At 44.6% G+C, this 21,620-nt stretch overlaps 1 protein-coding gene across 1 annotated transcript; it reads right to left on the reverse strand.

Moving 5' to 3' along the window:
• Window positions 1-4,212: 4,212 nt before the first annotated feature.
• Window positions 4,213-15,442, reverse strand: LOC311114916 (barrier-to-autointegration factor-like). Its single transcript, XM_084190133.1, has 3 exons — window positions 15,306-15,442; window positions 8,493-8,619; window positions 4,213-4,651 (listed from the first exon to the last, which is right to left on the reverse strand). Exons 1-3 carry the CDS (start codon window positions 15,322-15,324, stop codon window positions 4,504-4,506), a joined length of 294 nt encoding a protein of 97 aa, XP_084046259.1. The 5' UTR covers window positions 15,325-15,442; the 3' UTR covers window positions 4,213-4,503.
• Window positions 15,443-21,620: the final 6,178 nt, after the last annotated feature.

Below are 21,620 nucleotides of genomic sequence, written 5' to 3' on the forward strand. Positions count from 1 at the left end.
TCAACATGCTGCAGCTCACCTTGTCCAGGCAATGTAACCATATCACACCTGTTTTAGCTTCTCTACACTGGCTACCAGTCACTTTTAGAATAGATATTAAAATAGTATGAATCACGTTAAAGGCTTGGTTTAGCCCCGTCCTATATCACTGATCTTTTATCTCCCTATGAGCCAGGAGGCAGCCTGAGATCCGCTGGTAGGGCACTGTTGACCATTCCAAAGTCTAGGTTGAAAACTAAAGGACACCGGGCATTTGCCAAAGGGCCACTAGACTTTGGAAGGGTCTGTCAGAGGAGGTCAGGCTTGCAGATTCAGAGACTCTTTACATCCCTGCTGAAGACAAACTTTTAGAAAGATGCTTTTAATGTCTGGTTTTAATGTCTGGTTTGAATGAGCTATCTGTTTCATTCTCCTTCCTTAGGGGTTGACAGCACAGCATAGACATGGTCAGATAACTCCAGCATAGACATGGTCAGATAACTCCAGCATAGATTGGTCACTTGTTTTCTAATTTGGCACACAGAAACTAGAGGCCATGAGTAACCTGGTCAAAAAGAATGGCACAGATTGGCCTGTAGGTGGCGCTGTTATAAGCAGTCTCACTTAAACCCTCATATCCGTCTCCCCGTTTGACTTAGAGACTTGACATTGTATGTAGGGGTCTTTCCTCATGCTGAACACATTTGCCTCAAGGACCCAGAAAGTCCGTCAAGACAGAATTTACTCCATCTTGTAAACTTTGAAAAACGTATTCTCATTAACCTCTTCTTTTCATGGACTAAAAGTCAGATTCACTCCAAAATGTGGTCTTTGGATTCATCACAATAACAAAGAGTTTGAGAAAGGAATGTTGATGCCACACTATGCCAGTAGACATATACACAAAAAAATATACATAATATAATAATAATTTTATAATATGCTAAAACCATATGACACCATTGGGCTTGGAAGTGATGCAGACAGTTACATTGATGGAAGCTACAATCTATCTGCATTATTAAAGTTGATCTACCCCCTACATTTTTATTATATTTTTTTATAACAAAAAGGACACCCGATGTACTGTAGGCCCACAGCACATGACTTGACTTAGTTTGAGAAAAGCTAAGGTATTGATCAAACAATGATTTATTGACAAATATCAAATCTGATTTTACGTGTCCATTTAAACCACTTCAAATCTACTTCACAGTGACCACAGTGACCTATCAACGTGAAACTTGTCATCTCTATCATGGACGTTCTTAAGATGAACCACGCTGAATGTGGCATTGATATCTTAAACAACAAGGAAACTATTAACAACTAATTCTTTGCATACAGTGGCTTGCTAAAGTATTCATACCCCTTGGCATTTTTGGGGGGTTTGTATCATTTGATTTACACAACATGCCTACCACTTTGAAGATGCAAAATATTTCTATTGTGAAACAAACAAGAAATAAGACAATAAAACAGAAAACTTGAGCGTGCATAACTATTCACCCCCCCCAAAGTCAATACTTTGTAGAGCCACCTTTTGCAGCAATTACAGCTGCAAGTCTCTTGGGGTATGTCTCTATAATCTTGGCACATCTAGCCACTGGGATTTTTGCCCATTCTTCAAGACAAAACTGCTCCAGCTCCTTCAAGTTGGATGGGTTCCGCTAGTGTACAGCAATCTTTAAGTCATATCACAGATTCTCAATTAGATTGAGGTCTGGGCTTTGACTAGGCCATTCCAAGACATTTAAATGATTCCCCTTAAACAACTTTAGTGTTGCTTAGCAGTATGCTTAGGGTCATTGTCCTGCTGGAAGGTGAACCTCCGTCCCAGTCTCAAATCTCTGGAAGACTGAAACAGGTTCCCCTCAATAATTTCCCTGTATTTAGCGCCATCCATCGTTCCTTCAATTCTGACTAGTTTCCCAGTCCCTGCCGATGAAAAACATCCCCACTGCATGATGCTGCCACCACCATGCTTCACTGTGGGGATGGTGTTCTCGGGGTGATGAGAGGTGTTGGGTTTGCGCCAGACATAGCGTTTTCCTTGATGGCCAAAAAGCTCAATTTTAGTCTTTGTCCCTGACCTGTATGGAGAGCCCTTGGTCTTCATGGTGCCCCTTGCTTAGTGGTGTTGCAGACTCTGGGGCCTTTCAGAACAGGTGTATACAGTATATACTGAGATCATGTGACAGATCATGTGACACTTAGATTGCACACAGGTGGACTTTATTTAACTAATTATGTGATTTCTGAAGGTAAATGGTTGCACCAGATCTTGGTTGCAAAGGGGGTGAATACATATGCACGTACCACTTTTCCGTTATTCATTTTTTTTTAAAGAATTTTTGGAAAAAAGTTATTTCTTTCATTTCACTTCACCATTTTGGACTATTTTGTGTATGTCCATTACATGAAATACAAATAAAAATCCATTTAAATTACAGGTTGTAATGCAACAAAATAGGAAAAACACCAAGGGGGATGAATACTTTTGCAAGGAACTGTATGTAACGCTAATGCTCAGAATCAAAATGCAATCTTCTGCTCCTCATGAACCATACGTCAGAATCATTCCAGATGTTGTATTTAGACTCATGACTGCACACAAAGGAAGATAGTTCCTACATGATCGATGCTTGGTTTGTTTGTTATCCTACTGATCTGGTTCTTTCTGTCATCCTGTGAACCCCGTCACATAAAGGAAGATAGTTCTGGTTCTTTCTGTCATCCTGTGAACCCCGTCACATAAAGGAAGATAGTTCTGGTTCTTTCTGTCATCCTGTGAACCCCGTCACATAAAGGAAGATAGTTCTGGTTCTTTCTGTCATCCTGTGAACCCCGTCACATAAAGGAAGATAGTTCTGGTTCTTTCTGTCATCCTGTGAACCCCGTCACATAAAGGAAGATAGTTCTGGTTCTTTCTGTCATCCTGTGAACCCCGTCACATAAAGGAAGATAGTTCTGGTTCTTTCTGTCATCCTGTGAACCCCGTCACATAAAGGAAGATAGTTCTGGTTCTTTCTGTCATCCTGTGAACCCCGTCACATAAAGGAAGATAGTTCTGGTTCTTTCTGTCATCCTGTGAACCCCGTCACATAAAGGAAGATAGTTCTGGTTCTTTCTGTCATCCTGTGAACCCCGTCACATAAAGGAAGATAGTTCTGGTTCTTTCTGTCATCCTGTGAACCCCGTTCATTGCTGCTCTTGGCTATATTTTAATTACATTATTTTATGACTTGAAACATCTTCTTACATGTATTGAAAAGCGCTTAACAAATAAAGTGTATTATTATTATTATTATTATTATTATTATTATTATTATTATTGTGAAGACACTTTGCTGGTGTTTCCTTTATTTTGGCAGTTACCGGTCTATTTCCACACTCTGAGGTTGGAATAACATTGTGAACATTATGATAATGCCCTTTTCGTGTAAGAGCTGTCTGAAAAGATCACCTGAAATGTCAGCTTGATTGCCTGTTGACATTACCAATAGTTAATAGACCAATAACGAGAGTTTGCCCTCCTCTCTCCTCTCTGCCAATAACAGCTAGTCTTCAGGTTGCACATCCCTCCAATTAGGCCCCTCCGATTAGGCCCCTCCGATTAGGCCCCTCCGATTAGGCTCCTCCGATTAGGCTCCTCCGATTAGGCTCCTCCGATTAGGCCCCTCCGATTAGGCCCCTCCGATTAGGCCCCTCCGATTAGGCTCCTCCGATTAGGCTCCTCCGATTAGGCTCCTCCGATTAGGCTCCTCCGATTAGGCTCCTCCGATTAGGCCCCTCCGATTAGGCCCCTCCGATTAGGCCCCTCCGACTAGGCTCCTCCGATTAGGCCCCTCCGATTAGGCCCCTCCGATTAGGCTCCTCCGATTAGGCCCCTCCGATTAGGCCCCTCCGATTAGGCTCCTCCGATTAGGCCCCTCCGATTAGGCCCCTCCGATTAGGCCCCTCTCTCAGACCACTCTCAGACAGTCCTAGCTAAATTCTTGCTTGAGAAATGTCATTTGTTTTTCTTCTTTTTTAATTGAAAACAATCACAGTAAGGTATTTAATTGTTAACCAGAAATTATTTGATATTGATGTAACAAAAATAAACGTCTTCATTGGGCTTTTATGATTTTAGTATTAAGAGAAGTCCCGGTTACAGCACCAGGACATCTGTAACAATGTGTTGACTCTTAAGACTTTTGCAGCCATCAAGAATACAGCAGGACAAGAACAAAAAGTTAATTCCAGATTTATTCCAAAACAGAATGCACCCAAAACTATCACTTTAACCTGGGGACAGGGCCCAGGGTCTTAGTTGAAGGATGTGACAAGAAGAACAGAAGGAAGTACAGTGTCTTATAGATAACTATCAACTTTATGATTACTCAAGATTACTTATCAATACTTATCAATAATGACTTATTAATAATTAGTTGAAAGTTGACCTAGGTAGGTCTGAAGAGTCCTAGTAAGGAGTAGAAAAGCAGAAAGGAGCAGAGACAGTGAGTGAATGTCTGCTCTCCTCTACATATTGTTGTTGGTCCACTCTCTCATTCCATTGTAGGCGTCACTTTGTTGCTTGGCGTTGGCCCCTGTGGTATTTTTCAGATAGCCCTGGAACTGGCCTTGGTCTCGACCACTCACCAGGTACTGGCCCAACATCTGGTCAGCCCTGGGAGAGACAAAACGGGGTAATTTACTGTTAAGTTCTGGTAAAGTTTTCTGAAACTATGTATAGCTCTAGTATAGGTATATTTTTGGGAAATGCTTAAACTTATTTTCAACAGCTTTAACTTCTGGTTGATCAAACCAACTTGTATTTGTTACATACTTAGTAAACAACAGGTGTAGACTAACAGTGAAATGCTTACGGGCCCTTCCCAACGACGCAGAGAGAAAGAAAATAGAGGAAGAATAGAAAAGTAAAACACGTAATAATAAATACACAATGAGTAACGATAACTTGGCTATATACACGGGGTACCAGTACTGAGTCAATGATAACTTGGTTATATACACGGGGTACCACTACTGAGTCAATGTGCAGGGGTACGAGGTATTTGAGGTAGATATGTACATATTGGCAGGAATAAAGTGACTAGGCAACAGGATAGATAATAGACAGTAGCAGCAGTATACTGTAGGTAGGGGTAAAGGGACTAGACAACAGGATAGATAATAGACAGTAGCAGCAGTATACTGTAGGTAGGGGTAAAGTGACTAGACAACAGGATAGATAATAGACAGTAGCAGCAGTATACTGTAGGGAGGGGTAAAGTGACTAGACAACAGGATAGATAATAGACAGTAGCAGCAGTATACTGTAGGTAGGGGTAAAGGGACTAGACAACAGGATAGATAATAGACAGTAGCAGCAGTATACTGTAGGTAGGGGTAAAGGGACTAGACAACAGGATAGATAATAGACAGTAGCAGCAGTATACTGTAGGTAGGGGTAAAGTGACTAGACAACAGGATAGATAATAGACAGTAGCAGCAGTATACTGTAGGTAGGGGTAAAGTGACTAGGCAACAGGATAGATAATAGACAGTAGCAGCAGTATACTGTAGGTAGGGGTAAAGTGACTAGGCAACAGGATAGATAATAGACAGTAGCAGCAGTATACTGTAGGTAGGGGTAAAGTGACTAGACAACAGGATAGATAATAGACAGTAGCAGCAGTATACTGTAGGTAGGGGTAAAGTGACTAGACAACAGGATAGATAATAGACAGTAGCAGCAGTATACTGTAGGTAGGGGTAAAGTGACTAGGCAACAGGATAGATAATAGACAGTAGCAGCAGTATACTGTAGGTAGGGGTAAAGTGACTAGACAACAGGATAGATAATAGACAGTAGCAGCAGTATACTGTAGGTAGGGGTAAAGGGACTAGACAACAGGATAGATAATAGACAGTAGCAGCAGTATACTGTAGGTAGGGGTAAAGTGACTAGACAACAGGATAGATAATAGACAGTAGCAGCAGTATACTGTAGGTAGGGGTAAAGTGACTAGACAACAGGATAGATAATAGACAGTAGCAGCAGTATACTGTAGGTAGGGGTAAAGTGACTAGACAACAGGATAGATAATAGACAGTAGCAGCAGTATACTGTAGGTAGGGGTAAAGTGACTAGACAACAGGATAGATAATAGACAGTAGCAGCAGTATACTGTAGGTAGGGGTAAAGTGACTAGACAACAGGATAGATAATAGACAGTAGCAGCAGTATACTGTAGGTAGGGGTAAAGTGACTAGGCAACAGGATAGATAATAGACAGTAGCAGCAGTATACTGTAGGTAGGGGTAAAGTGACTAGACAACAGGATAGATAATAGACAGTAGCAGCAGTATACTGTAGGTAGGGGTAAAGTGACTAGACAACAGGATAGATAATAGACAGTAGCAGCAGTATACTGTAGGTAGGGGTAAAGGGACTAGACAACAGGATAGATAATAGACAGTAGCAGCAGTATACTGTAGGTAGGGGTAAAGGGACTAGACAACAGGATAGATAATAGACAGTAGCAGCAGTATACTGTAGGTAGGGGTAAAGTGACTAGACAACAGGATAGATAATAGACAGTAGCAGCAGTATACTGTAGGTAGGGGTAAAGTGACTAGGCAACAGGATAGATAATAGACAGTAGCAGCAGTATACTGAAGGTAGGGGTAAAGTGACTAGACAACAGGATAGATAATAGACAGTAGCAGCAGTATACTGTAGGTAGGGGTAAAGTGACTAGACAACAGGATAGATAATAGACAGTAGCAGCAGTATACTGTAGGTAGGGGTAAAGTGACTAGACAACAGGATAGATAATAGACAGTAGCAGCAGTATACTGTAGGTAGGGGTAAAGTGACTAGGCAACAGGATAGATAATAGACAGTAGCAGCAGTATACTGTAGGTAGGGGTAAAGGGACTAGACAACAGGATAGATAATAGACAGTAGCAGCAGTATACTGTAGGTAGGGGTAAAGTGACTAGACAACAGGATAGATAATAGACAGTAGCAGCAGTATACTGTAGGTAGGGGTATAGGGACTAGACAACAGGATAGATAATAGACAGTAGCAGCAGTATACTGTAGGTAGGGGTAAAGTGACTAGACAACAGGATAGATAATAGACAGTAGCAGCAGTATACTGTAGGTAGGGGTAAAGTGACTAGACAACAGGATAGATAATAGACAGTAGCAGCAGTATACTGTAGGTAGGGGTAAAGTGACTAGTCAACAGGATAGATAATAGACAGTAGCAGCAGTATACTGTAGGTAGGGGTAAAGTGACTAGACAACAGGATAGATAATAGACAGTAGCAGCAGTATAATGTAGGTAGGGGTAAAGTGACTAGACAACAGGATAGATAATAGACAGTAGCAGCAGTATACTGTAGGTAGGGGTAAAGTGACTAGACAACAGGATAGATAATAGACAGTAGCAGCAGTATACTGTAGGTAGGGGTAAAGTGACTAGGCAACAGGATAGATAATAGACAGTAGCAGCAGTGTATGTGATGAGTCAAAAAAGTTAGTGCAAAAGGGGTCAATGCAGATATTCCGGGTAGCTATTTGGTTAACTATTTAACTAACTATTTTGCAGACTTATGGCTTGGGGGTAGAAGCTGTTCAGGGTCCTGTTGGTTCCAGACTTGGTGCATCGGTACCGCTTGCCGTGCGGTAGCAGACAGAACAGTCTATGACTAGGGTGGCTGGAGTCTTTGACCATTTTTAGGGCCTTCCTCTGACATTGCTTGGTAAAGAGATCCTGGATGGCAGGAAGCTTGGCCCCAGGGATGTACTGGGCCGTACACAATACCCTCTGTAGCGCCTTGTGGTCAGATGCTAAGCAGTTGCCATACCAAGCAGTGATCCAGCCAGTGAAGATGCTCTCAATGGTGCAGATGTAGAACTTTTTGAGGATGTGAGGACCCATACCAAATCTTTTCAGCCTCCTGAGGGGGAATAGGCTTTGTCGTGCCCTCTTCACAACTGTCTTGGTGTGTTTGGACCATGATAGATCCTTAGTGATCTGGACACCGAGGAACTTGAAGCTCTCGACCTGCTCCACTACAGCCCCGTCGGTGTTAATGGGGGCGTGCTCGGCCCTCCTTTTCCTGTAGTTTATGATCAGCTCCTTTGTCTTGATCACGTTGAGGGAGAGGTTGTTGTCCTGGCACCACACTGCCAGGTCTCTGACCTCCTCCTTATAGGTTGTCTCATCATCGTTGGTGATTAGGCCTACCACCGTCATGTTTTCAGAAAACTTAATGAAGGTGTTTTAGTCGTGGGTGAACAGTGAGTACAGGAAGGGACTAAGCACGCACCCCTGAGGGGCCCTCGTGTTGAGGGTCAGCATGGCGGATGTGTTGTTGTCTACTCTCACCAGCTTGGGGCAGCCCATCAGTGATTGGTGGATTTACTCACATAAATTGACCAAAGTTCCCAGACATTTCAGAAACTATGGTTGGTTCTGATTTGGCACACTATTCCTACGTAGTGAACCTACCTGGTAACGCCCTTATCCTCTAGCCTGCGGCCCTGTACAGGTCCGATCCCGGGTACGTCTCTCACAGACCGGTTCCCCATCGGCTCAGAGACAAAGTTCCGGTGCTTCTGAGAGGTGGTGGAGTATCCTGGAGGAACAACACGATGATGAGTGTGTATTTATGACTGGGTCTTATCACTGGGTCAGTTGAGGTGAAACCTCAGATAACATTTCTCTGGGAGGGGAACCAGGAACCAGGAACCAGGAACTACCCTACTCTCTTATGGACAGACTACGTAAATATTTCAATTCTGGGTTAACCGAGATTAGGAACTACCCTAATCCCAACAGAGTTATACTCCTTGAGGTGACAATACAGCACAAACAGATCTGGGAAGAGGGAGCACTACAACACCTGGGGACATGGAGGGGGGGGGGGGGCACTACAACACCTGGGGACACGGAGGGAGGGGCACTACAACACCTGGAGACATGGAGGGAGGAGGACTACAACACCTGGAGACATGGAGGGGGGGGGGGGCACTACAACACCTGGGGACATGGAGGGAGGGGCACTACAACACCTGGAGACATGGAGGGGGGCACTACAACACCTGGGGACATGGAGGGGGGGCACTACAACACCTGGAGACATGGAAGAAGGAGCACTACAACACCTGGAGACATGGAGGGGGGGCACTACAACACCTGGGGACATGGAGGGGGGGCACTACAACACCTGGGGACATGGAGGGGGGGGGGGGCACTACAACACCTGGAAGAAGGAGCACTACACCTGGGGACATGGAGGAAGGAGCACTACAACACCTGGGGACATGGAGGGGGGGCACTACAACACCTGGAGACATGGAGGAAGGAGCACTACAACACCTGGGGACATGGAGGAAGGGGCACTACAACACCTGGAGACATGGAGGGAGGAGCACTACAACACCTGGAGACATGGAGGGGGGGGGCACTACAACACCTGGAGACATGGAGGGAGGGGCACTACAACACCTGGGGACATGGAAGAAGAAGCACTACAAAACCTGGGGACATGGAGGGGGGGGAGGCACTACAACACCTGGGGACATGGAAGAAGGAGCACTACAACACCTGGGGACAAGGAGGAAGGAGCACTACAACACCTGGAGACATGGAGGGAGGGGCACTACAACACCTGGAGACATGGAGGGAGGGGCACTACAACACCTGGAGACATGGAGGAAGGAGCACTACAACACCTGGAGACATGGAGGAAGGAGCACTACAACACCTGGAGACATGGAGGAAGGAGCACTACAACACCTGGAGACATGGAGGGGGGGGCACTACAACACCTGGAGACATGGAGGGAGGGGCACTACAACACCTGGAGACATGGAGGGAGGAGCACTACAACACCTGGAGACATGGAGGAAGGAGCACTACAACACCTGGAGACATGGAGGGAGGGGCACTACAACACCTGGAGACATGGAGGAAGGGGCACTACAACACCTGGAGACATGGAGGGAGGGGCACTACAACACCTGGGGACATGGAGGGGGGGGCACTAGGGTTATCCAGATGTGTTCCCCGCTTGTGCTGTCACATGTGTTCAAGCACGACAAGTGGGTGACGTGATATATTTGTCGAACACGATTCTATTCAGAGAGTGTGACCCAGAGGATAGTTCGGGTGCTACCTCTGGTAAGCTGGTGCAGTCTGACCAACAGCCCAGAGAAAGGAAGAAGGATGTGGAACTTGTTGCTGAGGCAATACAGTTACCAGTCACTCGTGAGCAGCTGATCGCTAACCAGAAGGTTGACATTAGCCTGGCTAAATGTTTTTCTAGTGTTGTCTCAGAGGAGGAGCTAAAGAAGAAAAACCTGGCATACTTTATTGTCACACCGTGTGTCAAGCGCATATCACCCAGAGTCTCAGGTTGCACTTGAACGTTGGCATCAGACACTGAAGTCTATGCTCCGTAAATATTGCTTGGAATCTGAGAAGGATTGGGATGAGGGAGTTCCTCTAGTTTTGTTTGCTGTCCGTGAGACAGTACAGGAATCCTTAGGGTTCAGCCCAGCTGAACTGGTGTTTGGACACACCATGAGAGGACCTATGAAAGTCCTTAAGGATCAGTTTTTATCACAAGAGTTGTGTGTGAAAGAAAATGTGTTGGACTACGTTAGTCACTTTCGTGAGCGCCTACATGGTGCCTGTGCTCTAGCAAAGGAAGCGCTGTCTTCCTCACAGAGACGGATGAAACGGCACTATGACAACCAGGCTGTTTCTCGTTCACTGCAGCCAGGTGACCAAGTTCTTGTATTGTTGCCGGTGCCAGGAGCGTCATTGTCAGCACGTTTCTCTGGTCCTTATGTCAATGAAAAGAAACTAAGTGAAACTGACTACGTGATACAGACTCCTGATAGAAAACGCCAATCTCGTGTGTGCCACGTTAACATGTTGAAGACATACCACACCAGACCCGTCACTCAGATAGACAGTCCAGAGAAACTGGCCGAGACGGCTGTCTCTATTGTTGCTGCGGCTGTAGTGGGAAGTCATGTTAATGATGTGGACGGAGATGGTTTGGATTGCCCAATTCAAGATTGCCCAATTCAGAGATGCTACTGTCTCTCCCATCAAGCCTGATTCATTTAACGGACGGACAGTCAGATGATATTGTGAGACTATTACACAGCTTTCCATGTCTTTTTAATGATGTTCCTACATGCACAAATGTGTTAGAACATGACATTAATGTTGGAAACGCTGCACCTATCAAGCAACATGCTTATCAACGTCTCTAAAAGAAAGATAATGAGGGATGAGGTCGGTTATTTGCTGGAGAATAACCTGGCTATGCCAAGTTCAAGTCCTTGGAGTTCTCCGTGCATTCTGGTTCCTAAACCTGATGGGACATCCAGGTTATGTACGGACTATCGGAAGGTCAATGCTGTCACAGTGCCCGACTCGTTCCCGTTACCCAGACTGGATGACTGTATTGATACTGTTGGTGCTGCTACTTATGTAACCAAACTAGATCTTCTAAAAGGTTACTGGCAGGTGCCGTTAACCTCACGTGCCTCCGACATCTCTGCCTTTGTGACCCCAGATCACTTCCTACAATATGCTGTCATGGCATTTGGGATGCGGAACGCACCAGCCACTTTCCAATGCCTGGTTAACACAGTATTGGCTGGAGTTCCTAATTGTAGTGCTTACCTTGATGATCTGGTAATTTATTCGACTGAGTGGTCTGATCATATTACAACTCTAAGGGTAGTGTGTGAAAGTCTAGCAGCCGCTTCTCTAACCCTGAATTTAGCAAAGTGCGAGTTTGGGAAGGCCACTGTTACTTATCTCGGTAAACAGGTCGGCCATGGTCAGGTGCGCCCTGTAGATGCCAAGGTCTCAGCTATAAATGCATTTCCCGCACCTACCACCAGAAGAGAGCTACGCCGCTTTTTAGGGATGGTTGGCTACTACCGTAGTTTCTGTAAAAAATTCTCTGCGGTAGTTGCTCCATTAACGGATTTGCTCAGTCCGGCGAGAAAATGTGTATGGTCTGAAGATTGTTGTACTGCTTTCAACACTGCTAAAGCACTCTTATGTAGTACTCCTGTTCTTGCTGCGCCAGATTTTGAACGACCGTTTAAACTGGAGGTAGATGCAAGTGCCAGAGGTGCTGGTGCTGTTCTACTGCAGCAGGACCAGAGTGGAGTGGACCATCCTGTCTGTTGTTTTTCACGGAAATTTAACAAATGTCAGACAAACTACTCCACCATTGAACAAGAAGCTCTAGCTTTGTTGTTAGCTCTTCAGTACTTTGAAGTTTATGTTGGTTCCAGTGCATTACCAGTGATAGTGTATACTGACCATAACCCCTTAGTTTTTCTCCACCGGATGTACAACCAGAACCAACGCCTTATGCGTTGGGCACTTGTAGTGCAAAATTATCATTTGGAGATCCGCCACAAAAAGGGGTCGGAAAATGTGTTGGCAGATGCTTTGTCTCGTGTTTAAAGAACTAGGTTTTTTGTTATCCCGTCAGGATGCGGTTGACCGTTGAATTTTGGGTGTTGTGATGGTACGTGTGTCGCAAACCATTGTGGTTTGCTCTTTTAAGGGTGGGAGTGTTACGGATACAGGTATCCTGTGTCTTTTTGTGTTTTTCCTCTCCTTCTGCCCTAATCACAGGTGTCCTGTATGTTCCTGATTGGTGGTCGTTGGGGTGTCTGCTGATTGCTGAGGTGGACCAATCAGTGGACATTCCTCTGCATTGCACCACCTGTTTCTGGGGTTTCAATCACACATCCCATTGTTTAAAAGCCAGTCAGTTGTGTTTGTTGAGAGAATACTATTTTCCGTATGTGAGTATGTGTTTTGTGTACTCACTCATTTGCTGGTTACTCTGTTTGGTAACTTTGTTGTGTGTTTCTGGGAAAAGGGGAATTTAAGCAAGTTGCCCTTGGGTGTTGTCACGGTTTCGGCCGAGACTGCTCCTCCTCCTGGTTCGGGCAGGCTTCGGCGTTCGCCGTCCCCGGAGTACTAGCTGCCACCGTTGTATGTTTCGTGGTGTGATTACTTTGGTCTGTCTTGTACACCTGTGTCTGTTTGTGTTCTGATTACGTGTCTTATAAGTTCCCTGTTTTGTATTGGTTAGTTTGTGTGTTGTTGTCTGCCTGTCTTTCGGAGCTACGTGTTTGCGCTCTGTTTGTTTTGTGTTTAGTGTTTACGCTTGGTTGCGTAATTCCCTCGCCTCTGTTTTTGGTCGAGGTCGTGTTTACTCTTTTGCACTTTGGACTATTAAAGACTGTTGGACGAAACCTCTGTGTCCTGCGCCTGACTCCTCCACCACATCCACATCGGTTCCTCTGACAGGCGTACATTACCCGTAGGAAGAAATCTGTCTAAAAACACTAGTTAGACCTGAGCGGACCACCCACTGTACTTTTGTATGATTAGCAGTAGCTTAGCGGTTCTTGAGGCAGGCAAGATCAGTTTAGGGGTGTTTTACACTATTGTTTCATTTCTTGGGTCCTGCTCAGCCCTTTCTCCCAAACCTTTACCGTGTGTTCAGCAATAAACCTTTTATGTTTGACGGTAGTTTATGGTTGTCGTGTAGTTTTTGTTCTCACTGTTCCACGTCACGATTCTAATTTGCATGATTCTAATTTGCATGAATTATGTTACGGGTCTCTTGTCCATCCACCCTAGGCGTTTAAAGCCACGGGGTTCGTAACAACGATTCTACCCCGAGCCTGGACATGCACAATATGAAGGAATCCATTGGCAACTCTCCCACGGTGGAGCCGTCTCTGGCTGACCACCTCAGCCCCTCGCCCCATTTTACTAACGTCATTGGCACCTCACTCCCTAGGAAGACAGAGCACTTTACTGCCACTTTACTGCCTTCGTTTTTCACCCTGCCTTCGTTTTACACCCTAGATCCAGATGCTTGGGAGGAGATCTGTATGATTACAGACCTGAACCTCCCTGCCTCCACTTTTTGCCTCCAAATGCCATTACGCGAGCAGCTCTGAGATGCGGCGCTCCAGTTTTCCCATTAGATGCTACTCTATACAACAAGGCAGGGGAACCCTAACTATATTCACCACCCCGTTCTACGGGAGAACAGGTTTCCAGGGCTCCTTGCGGGACGTTTGGAGGGGAGAAGGTTAGTCTTTGTTTAGGTCCTTTTGATGCTTTCTCGACCTGCCAAGGACCGCATCATTGATACAGTTTATCCAGTGATAAAGTTTAGCCAAGACCTGACAGTGATACGGTTTATCCAAGGCCAGGACAGTGATACATTTTATCCAGTGAAACAGTGTATCTTGTGTTACTGTTTATCCATGGCCCCGATTGTGATACAGTTTATCCAAGGCCCTGACAGTTATAAAATGTATCCAGTGATGCAGTTTATAGAAGACCAGGACAGTGATATCATTTATGCAGTGAAACAGTGTATCCATTGTTTATCCAAGGCCCCGATTGTGATACCGTTTATCCAATGGTACAGTTTATCCAATGCTACAGTTTATCCAGTGATTCAATGTATCCAAAGCCGGACAGTGATATAGTATTTACAGTGATAGTTTATCCAAGGCCCTACTGTTACAGTGCCTTCGGAAAGTATTCAGACCCCTTCCCCTTTTCCACATTTTGTCACGTTACAGCCTTATTGTAAAATTGCTTAAATTATTTGTTGCCCTCATCAATCTACACACAATACCCCATAATGACAAAGCGAAAACAGGTTTCTATAAATTTTTGCAAATGTATTATAAATAAACAACTTTCACAGAGAAGTGGTAAGTGTCTTGATATAATCTGGTAAAGGGCAGTAATATGTTAGGAATTATATGACTGAATAATGTCTGGGATATACAGTTGGCCAGACACATCATGAAAACCAAAACCCAAAAGTGAGAAAATAGAAATGTTCAACTGTGCAACCATTGAACATACATTTGCATGATGATAAATAAGGGTTCAATATTATAAGCATTTGTAAGTGCAATTGTAAATGGTTATTAACTGGAGGTAAATAGTGGCTCACTATTTGGCAAGCTCTGACTAGTTATCGCACTATTTGGACCAACGCAATATACATATTTATTAATGGTTCATAATGCATTTATAAGTGATTCAATAACCGTTAGTAATTATATACCCTATGCAAATGTTACCTCTTGTAAAGTGTTACCAAATAATTACATTTACGTTTACATTTTAGTCATTTAGCAGACGCTCTTATCGGGAACATATAATGATACTAAGGTCACAATACAGGGTTGTATAACTAAAGCTACATCCTGCAACGATCATTAGTCTTACCTTTCTTGTTTCCAGACATGGTTCAGGTGGAGGATGGAGAATTCAGTTCAATATAACTTGACGAGGTGTCTCTCTGTCTTCTGTTTTCTGTCTGCTAGAGCAGTCTTCCTCTACTGTTGTCAAGACACCGTAGCAAATAGTAGCAAAATATCTTCCAAAAAATAAAGTTTCTATTGGACAATCAGGTAGGTCCCTCCCCGCTTCAATATTCTGTCTCCTAGTGAACATTAGCTCCACCTCTGAACAGAAACGAAAGTTAGAGAGAAATGGAAAGTTTCGATTCCCTGAAGATGGGAACAACCAGTTGGTTTAAAACAACATGCCAGGGTGATGTGTGTGCATGCATGTGTCTGTTAAATCTGCCTACTCTTAGTGAGGTGACAGCAACTCAGAGATGGGGGAAGAATTAAATCTAACTTCACAGAGAAAGTTGAAGACACCACAAAAAACAACCACAACTGGGCTAGAAAACAAGATTAATTAATCTTGTGTGTGTCTCTCTCTCTCTCTCTCTCTCTCTCTCTCTCTCTCTCTCTCTCTCTCTCTCTCTCTCTCTCTCTCTCCACATATATATATATATACAGTTGAAGTCGGAAGTTTACATACACCTTAGCCAAATACAATTCAATTCAGTTTTTCACAATTCTTGACATTTAATCCTAGTAAAAATTCCCTGTTTTAGGTCAGTTAGGATCACCACTTTATTTTAAGAATGTGAATTGTCAGAAAAATAGTAGAGAGAATTATTTATTTCAGCTTTTATTTCTTTCATCACATTCCTAGTGGGTCAGAAGTTTACATGCACTCAAATAGTATTTGGTAGCATTGCCTTTAAATTGTTTAACTTGGATCAAACGTTTCGGGTAACCTTCCACAAGCTTCCCACAATAAGTTGGGTGAATTTTGGCCCATTCCTCCTGACAGAGCTGGTGTAACTGAGTCAGGTTTGTAGGCCTCCTTGCTCGCACACGCTTTTTCAGTTCTGCCCACAAATGTTCTATAGGATTGAGGTCAGGGCTTTGTGATGGCCACTCCAATACCTAGACTTTGTTGTCCTTAAGCCATTTTGCCACAACTTTGGAAGTATCCTTGGGGTCATTGTCCATTTGGAAGACCCATTTGTGACCAAGCTTTAACTTCCTGACTGATGTCTTGGGATGTTGCTTCAATATATCCACATAATTTTCCTTCCTCATGATGCCATCTATTTTGTGAAGTGCACCAGTACCTCCTGCAGCAAAGCACCCCACAGCATGATGCTGCCACCCCCATGCTTCACGGTTGGGATGGTGTTCTTCGGCTTGCAAGCGACCCCCTTTTTCCTCCAAACATAACAATGGTCATTATGGCCAAACAGTTCTATTTTTGTTTCATCAGACCAGAGGATATTTCTCCAAAAAGTACGATCTTTGTCCCCATGTGCAGTGGCAAACCGTAGTCTGGCTTTTTTATGGCGGTTTTAGAGCAGTGGCTTCTTCCTTGCCGAGCGGCCTTTCAGGTTATGTTGATATAGGACTCGTTTTACTGTGGATATAGATACTTTTGTACCTGTTTCCTCCAGCATCTTCACAAGGTCCTTTGCTGTTGTTCTGGGATTGATTTGCACTTTTTGCATCAAAGTACGTTCATCTCTAGGAGACAGAACGCGTCTCCTTCCTGAGCGGTATGACGCCTGCGTGGTCCCATGGTGTTTATACTTGCGTACTATTGTTTGTACAGATGAAAGTGGTACCTTCAGGCGTTTGGAAATTGCTCCCAAGGATGAACCTTTTTTGAGGTCTTGGCTGATTTCTTTGATTTTCCTATGATGTCAAGCAACGAGGCACTGAGTTTGAAGGTAGGCCTTGAAATACATCCACAGGTACACCTCCAATTGACTCAAATTATGTCAATTAGCCTATCAGAAGCTTCTAAAGCCATGACATCAATTTCTGGAATTTTCCAAGCTGTTTAAAGGCACAGTCAACTTAGTGTATGTAAACTTCTGACCCCACTGGAATTGTGATACAGTGAATTAGAAGTGAAATAATCTGTCTGTAAACAATTGTTGGAAAAATTACTTGTGTCATGCATAAAGTAGATGTCCTAACCGACTTGCCAAAACTATAGTTTGTTAACAAGAAATTTGTGGAGTGGTTGAAAAACAAGTTTTAATGACTCCAACCTAAGTGTATGTAAACTTCCTCTCTATATATATTTTACTTTGTGTGTGGTTTGTGGTGTGTTCACTTATGACATTAGATCAGTGTTGGCTGCTAACTTGACCCTTATCTTAAATAGTTCACTTCATAGCATTTTTGTATGTTTTCTACAGTTATGTCCTTGAAAATGTATCAATTTACCAATTCGCCCACTTGGAGGCCGCTTGGGAACATTTGGACAAATTCGAAAGGGACACCTGGGTGACTTCATACTAAATGTTATGTAGCTTCCTCATTCTTGAAGGTATCAGTCTGAAACTTTGCGCAAACACTGTTGCCCTGTTGTAGACAACATCTACATTACCTCCAGCTTCCTATCTGAATGTATGGCTTTTCTTTGTTTTATCTTTTACCAGATCTATTGTGTTATGTTCTCCTACATTAATTTCACATTTCCACAAACTTCAAAGTGTTTCCTTTCAAATGGTAACAAGAATATGCATGTCCTTGCTTCAGGTCCTGAGCTACAGGCAGTTAGATTTGGGGATGTCATTTTAGGCAGAAATGGAAAAAGAATGGTTGGATCCTTACGAGGTGAAGACAATTGAGTGTGTTGTTGGTGCCATGCTCTCGTCCCCTGATCTCTGCTAACATTCTTTACGATTCTTCACAGATAAATAATAGATCCCAGATTGACCGTAGCAAGCACCATACAAGCATTTCTGGTCAGGAGGCACTTGAGGCAACTACTCTAAGAGAGACCGAATACTGCTTCCTTTTGCTGCTTTGAGTTCCTCCTTGATATTGTAGCCCACATGAAGACCTCCTCCTCCTGCCCCTTAGACGTGGTCCCTACTAGACTACTAAGAGGTTATCCCTACTGTTGGCCCTGCCCCTTAGACGTGGTCCCTACTAGACTACTAAGAGGTTATCCCTACTGTTGGCCCTGCCCCTTAGACGTGGTCCCTACTAGACTACTAAGAGGTTATACCTACTGTTGGCCCTGCCCCTTAGACGTGGTCCCTACTAGACTACTAAGAGGTTATCCCTACTGTTGGCCCTGCCCCTTAGACGTGGTCCCTACTAGACTACTAAGAGGTTATCCCTACTGTTGGCCCTGCCCCTTAGACGTGGTCCCTACTAGACTACTAAGAGGTTATCCCTACTGTTGGCCCCGCCCCTTAGACGTGGTCCCTACTAGACTACTAAGAGGTTATCCCTACTGTTGGCCCCGCCCCTTAGACGTGGTCCCTACTAGACTACTAAGAGGTTATCCCTACTGTTGGCCCTGCCCCTTAGACGTGGTCCCTACTAGACTACTAAGAGGTTATCCCTACTGTTGGCCCCGCCCCTTAGACGTGGTCCCTACTAGACTACTAAGAGGTTATCCCTACTGTTGGCCCTGCCCCTTAGACGTGGTCCCTACTAGACTACTAAGAGGTTATCCCTACTGTTGGCCCTGCCCCTTAGACGTGGTCCCTACTAGACTACTAAGAGGTTATCCCTACTGTTGGCCCCGCCCCTTAGACGTGGTCCCTACTAGACTACTAAGAGGTTATCCCTACTGTTGGCCCTGCCCCTTAGACGTGGTCCCTACTAGACTACTAAGAGGTTATCCCTACTGTTGGCCCTGCCCCTTAGACGTGGTCCCTACTAGACTACTAAGAGGTTATCCCTACTGTTGGCCCTGCCCCTTAGACGTGGTCCCTACTAGACTACTAAGAGGTTATACCTACTGTTGGCCCTGCCCCTTAGACGTGGTCCCTACTAGACTACTAAGAGGTTATCCCTACTGTTGGCCCTGCCCCTTAGACGTGGTCCCTACTAGACTACTAAGAGGTTATACCTACTGTTGGCCCTGCCCCTTAGACGTGGTCCCTACTAGACTACTAAGAGGTTATACCTACTGTTGGCCCTGCCCCTTAGACGTGGTCCCTACTAGACTACTAAGAGGTTATACCTACTGTTGGCCCTGCCCCTTAGACGTGGTCCCTACTAGACTACTAAGAGGTTATCCCTACTGTTGGCCCTGCCCCTTAGACGTGGTCCCTACTAGACTACTAAGAGGTTATACCTACTGTTGGCCCTGCCCCTTAGACGTGGTCCCTACTAGACTACTAAGAGGTTATACCTACTGTTGGCCCCTTAGACGTGGTCCCTACTAGACTACTAAGAGGTTATCCCTACTGTTGGCCCTGCCCCTTAGACGTGGTCCCTACTAGACTACTAAGAGGTTATACCTACTGTTGGCCCCTTAGACGTGGTCCCTACTAGACTACTAAGAGGTTATCCCTACTGTTGGCCCTGCCCCTTAGACGTGGTCCCTACTAGACTACTAAGAGGTTATACCTACTGTTGGCCCTGCCCCTTAGACGTGGTCCCTACTAGACTACTAAGAGGTTATCCCTACTGTTGGCCCTGCCCCTTAGACGTGGTCCCTACTAGACTACTAAGAGGTTATACCTAGAGTTGGCCCTGCCCCTTAGACGTGGTCCCTACTAGACTACTAAGAGGTTATACCTACTGTTGGCCCTGCCCCTTAGACGTGGTCCCTACTAGACTACTAAGAGGTTATCCCTACTGTTGGCCCTGCCCCTTAGACGTGGTCCCTACTAGACTACTAAGAGGTTATACCTACTGTTGGCCCTGCCCCTTAGACGTGGTCCCTACTAGACTACTAAGAGGTTATCCCTACTGTTGGCCCTGCCCCTTAGACGTGGTCCCTACTAGACTACTAAGAGGTTATCCCTACTGTTGGCCCTGCCCCTTAGACGTGGTCCCTACTAGACTACTAAGAGGTTATCCCTACTGTTGGCCCTGCCCCTTAGACGTGGTCCCTACTAGACTACTAAGAGGTTATCCCTACTGTTGGCCCTGCCCCTTAGACGTGGTCCCTACTAGACTACTAAGAGGTTATCCCTACTGTTGGCCCTGCCCCTTAGACGTGGTCCCTACTAGACTACTAAGAGGTTATCCCTACTGTTGGCCCCGACGTTCTGTCTATTGTAAATAGCTCCCTGACCACTGGCTCCTTTCCAGCCTACTTTAAAACTGCTCTGGTCCAACCTATCTAGATCGCTCCTCGCTTAGTAATTATAGACAAATCTCTAAACTGTATTTTTTGTCAAAGATTTTAGAAAAAGTTGTGATCAAGCAATTGGTGTCTTATTTGAGTATGAACAACTTATTCGAAAATGTCCAGTCGGGCTTCCGCTCACTTCACAGCACTAAAACTGCTTTATTGAAAGTCAGTAAGGACCTTCTGTTGGCTGCTGATGCCAGTGAACGCTCTATCCGAGTTCTTCTAGATCTCAGTGCAGTGTTTGATCCTATTAATCATAACAAACGGCTGGAGAGGTGGGTGGGAATCTCCGGCGTTGCTCTCCGCTGGTTCACTTCATATCTATGTGGCAAACGTTTCTCAGTGAGTGTAGCTTCCCTACACAAGTGTCTTGCTGACATCAAATGTTGGATGTCTGACCATTTTCTCCAGCTCATTGATACGAAATCAGAGGTTGTTTTATTTGCCCTCCAGCTTGCTAAACCACAGATTGTAGATGACCTTGGTCAGTTGTCCACCAATGTAAAGCCTTCGGCAAGAAACCTTGGTGTCTTCTTTGACCCTGACCTAAACCTTGAGCTGCATGTAAAAAAGGTTGTTCAGTCCTGCGTTTATCATCGAAGAAATATAGATCAAGTCAAGTATTTTATTTCAGTCACTGATCTGGAGAAAGTTATGCATGCTTTTATTTCCTCATGCCCAGATTACTGTAACAGTTTGTATACAGGTCTGTCAGATATCACTGCATCATCTACAGTTAATTCAACATGCTGCAGCTCACCTTGTCCAGGCAATGTAACCATATCACACCTGTTTTAGCTTCTCTACACTGGCTACCAGTCACTTTTAGAATAGATATTAAAATAGTATGAATCACGTTAAAGGCTTGGTTTAGCCCCGTCCTATATCACTGATCTTTTATCTCCCTATGAGCCAGGAGGCAGCCTGAGATCCGCTGGTAGGGCACTGTTGACCATTCCAAAGTCTAGGTTGAAAACTAAAGGACACCGGGCATTTGCCAAAGGGCCACTAGACTTTGGAAGGGTCTGCCAGAGGAGGTCAGGCTTGCAGATTCAGAGACTCTTTACATCCCTGCTGAAGACAAACTTTTAG

This window comes from Coregonus lavaretus (genome assembly GCF_964263955.1).
Source record: "Coregonus lavaretus genome assembly, contig: HAP1_SCAFFOLD_425, whole genome shotgun sequence".
Classification (NCBI taxonomy): Eukaryota; Metazoa; Chordata; class Actinopteri; order Salmoniformes; family Salmonidae; genus Coregonus; species Coregonus lavaretus.

Excerpts from the sequence above, each read along its gene's own strand:
- LOC311114916 (XM_084190133.1), bottom strand. Across the intron at positions 4,652-8,492 it reads GAGGATAAGGGCGTTACCAG|GGCTGACCAGATGTTGGGCC; the intron begins GTAGGTTCACTA and ends TGTCTCTCCCAG.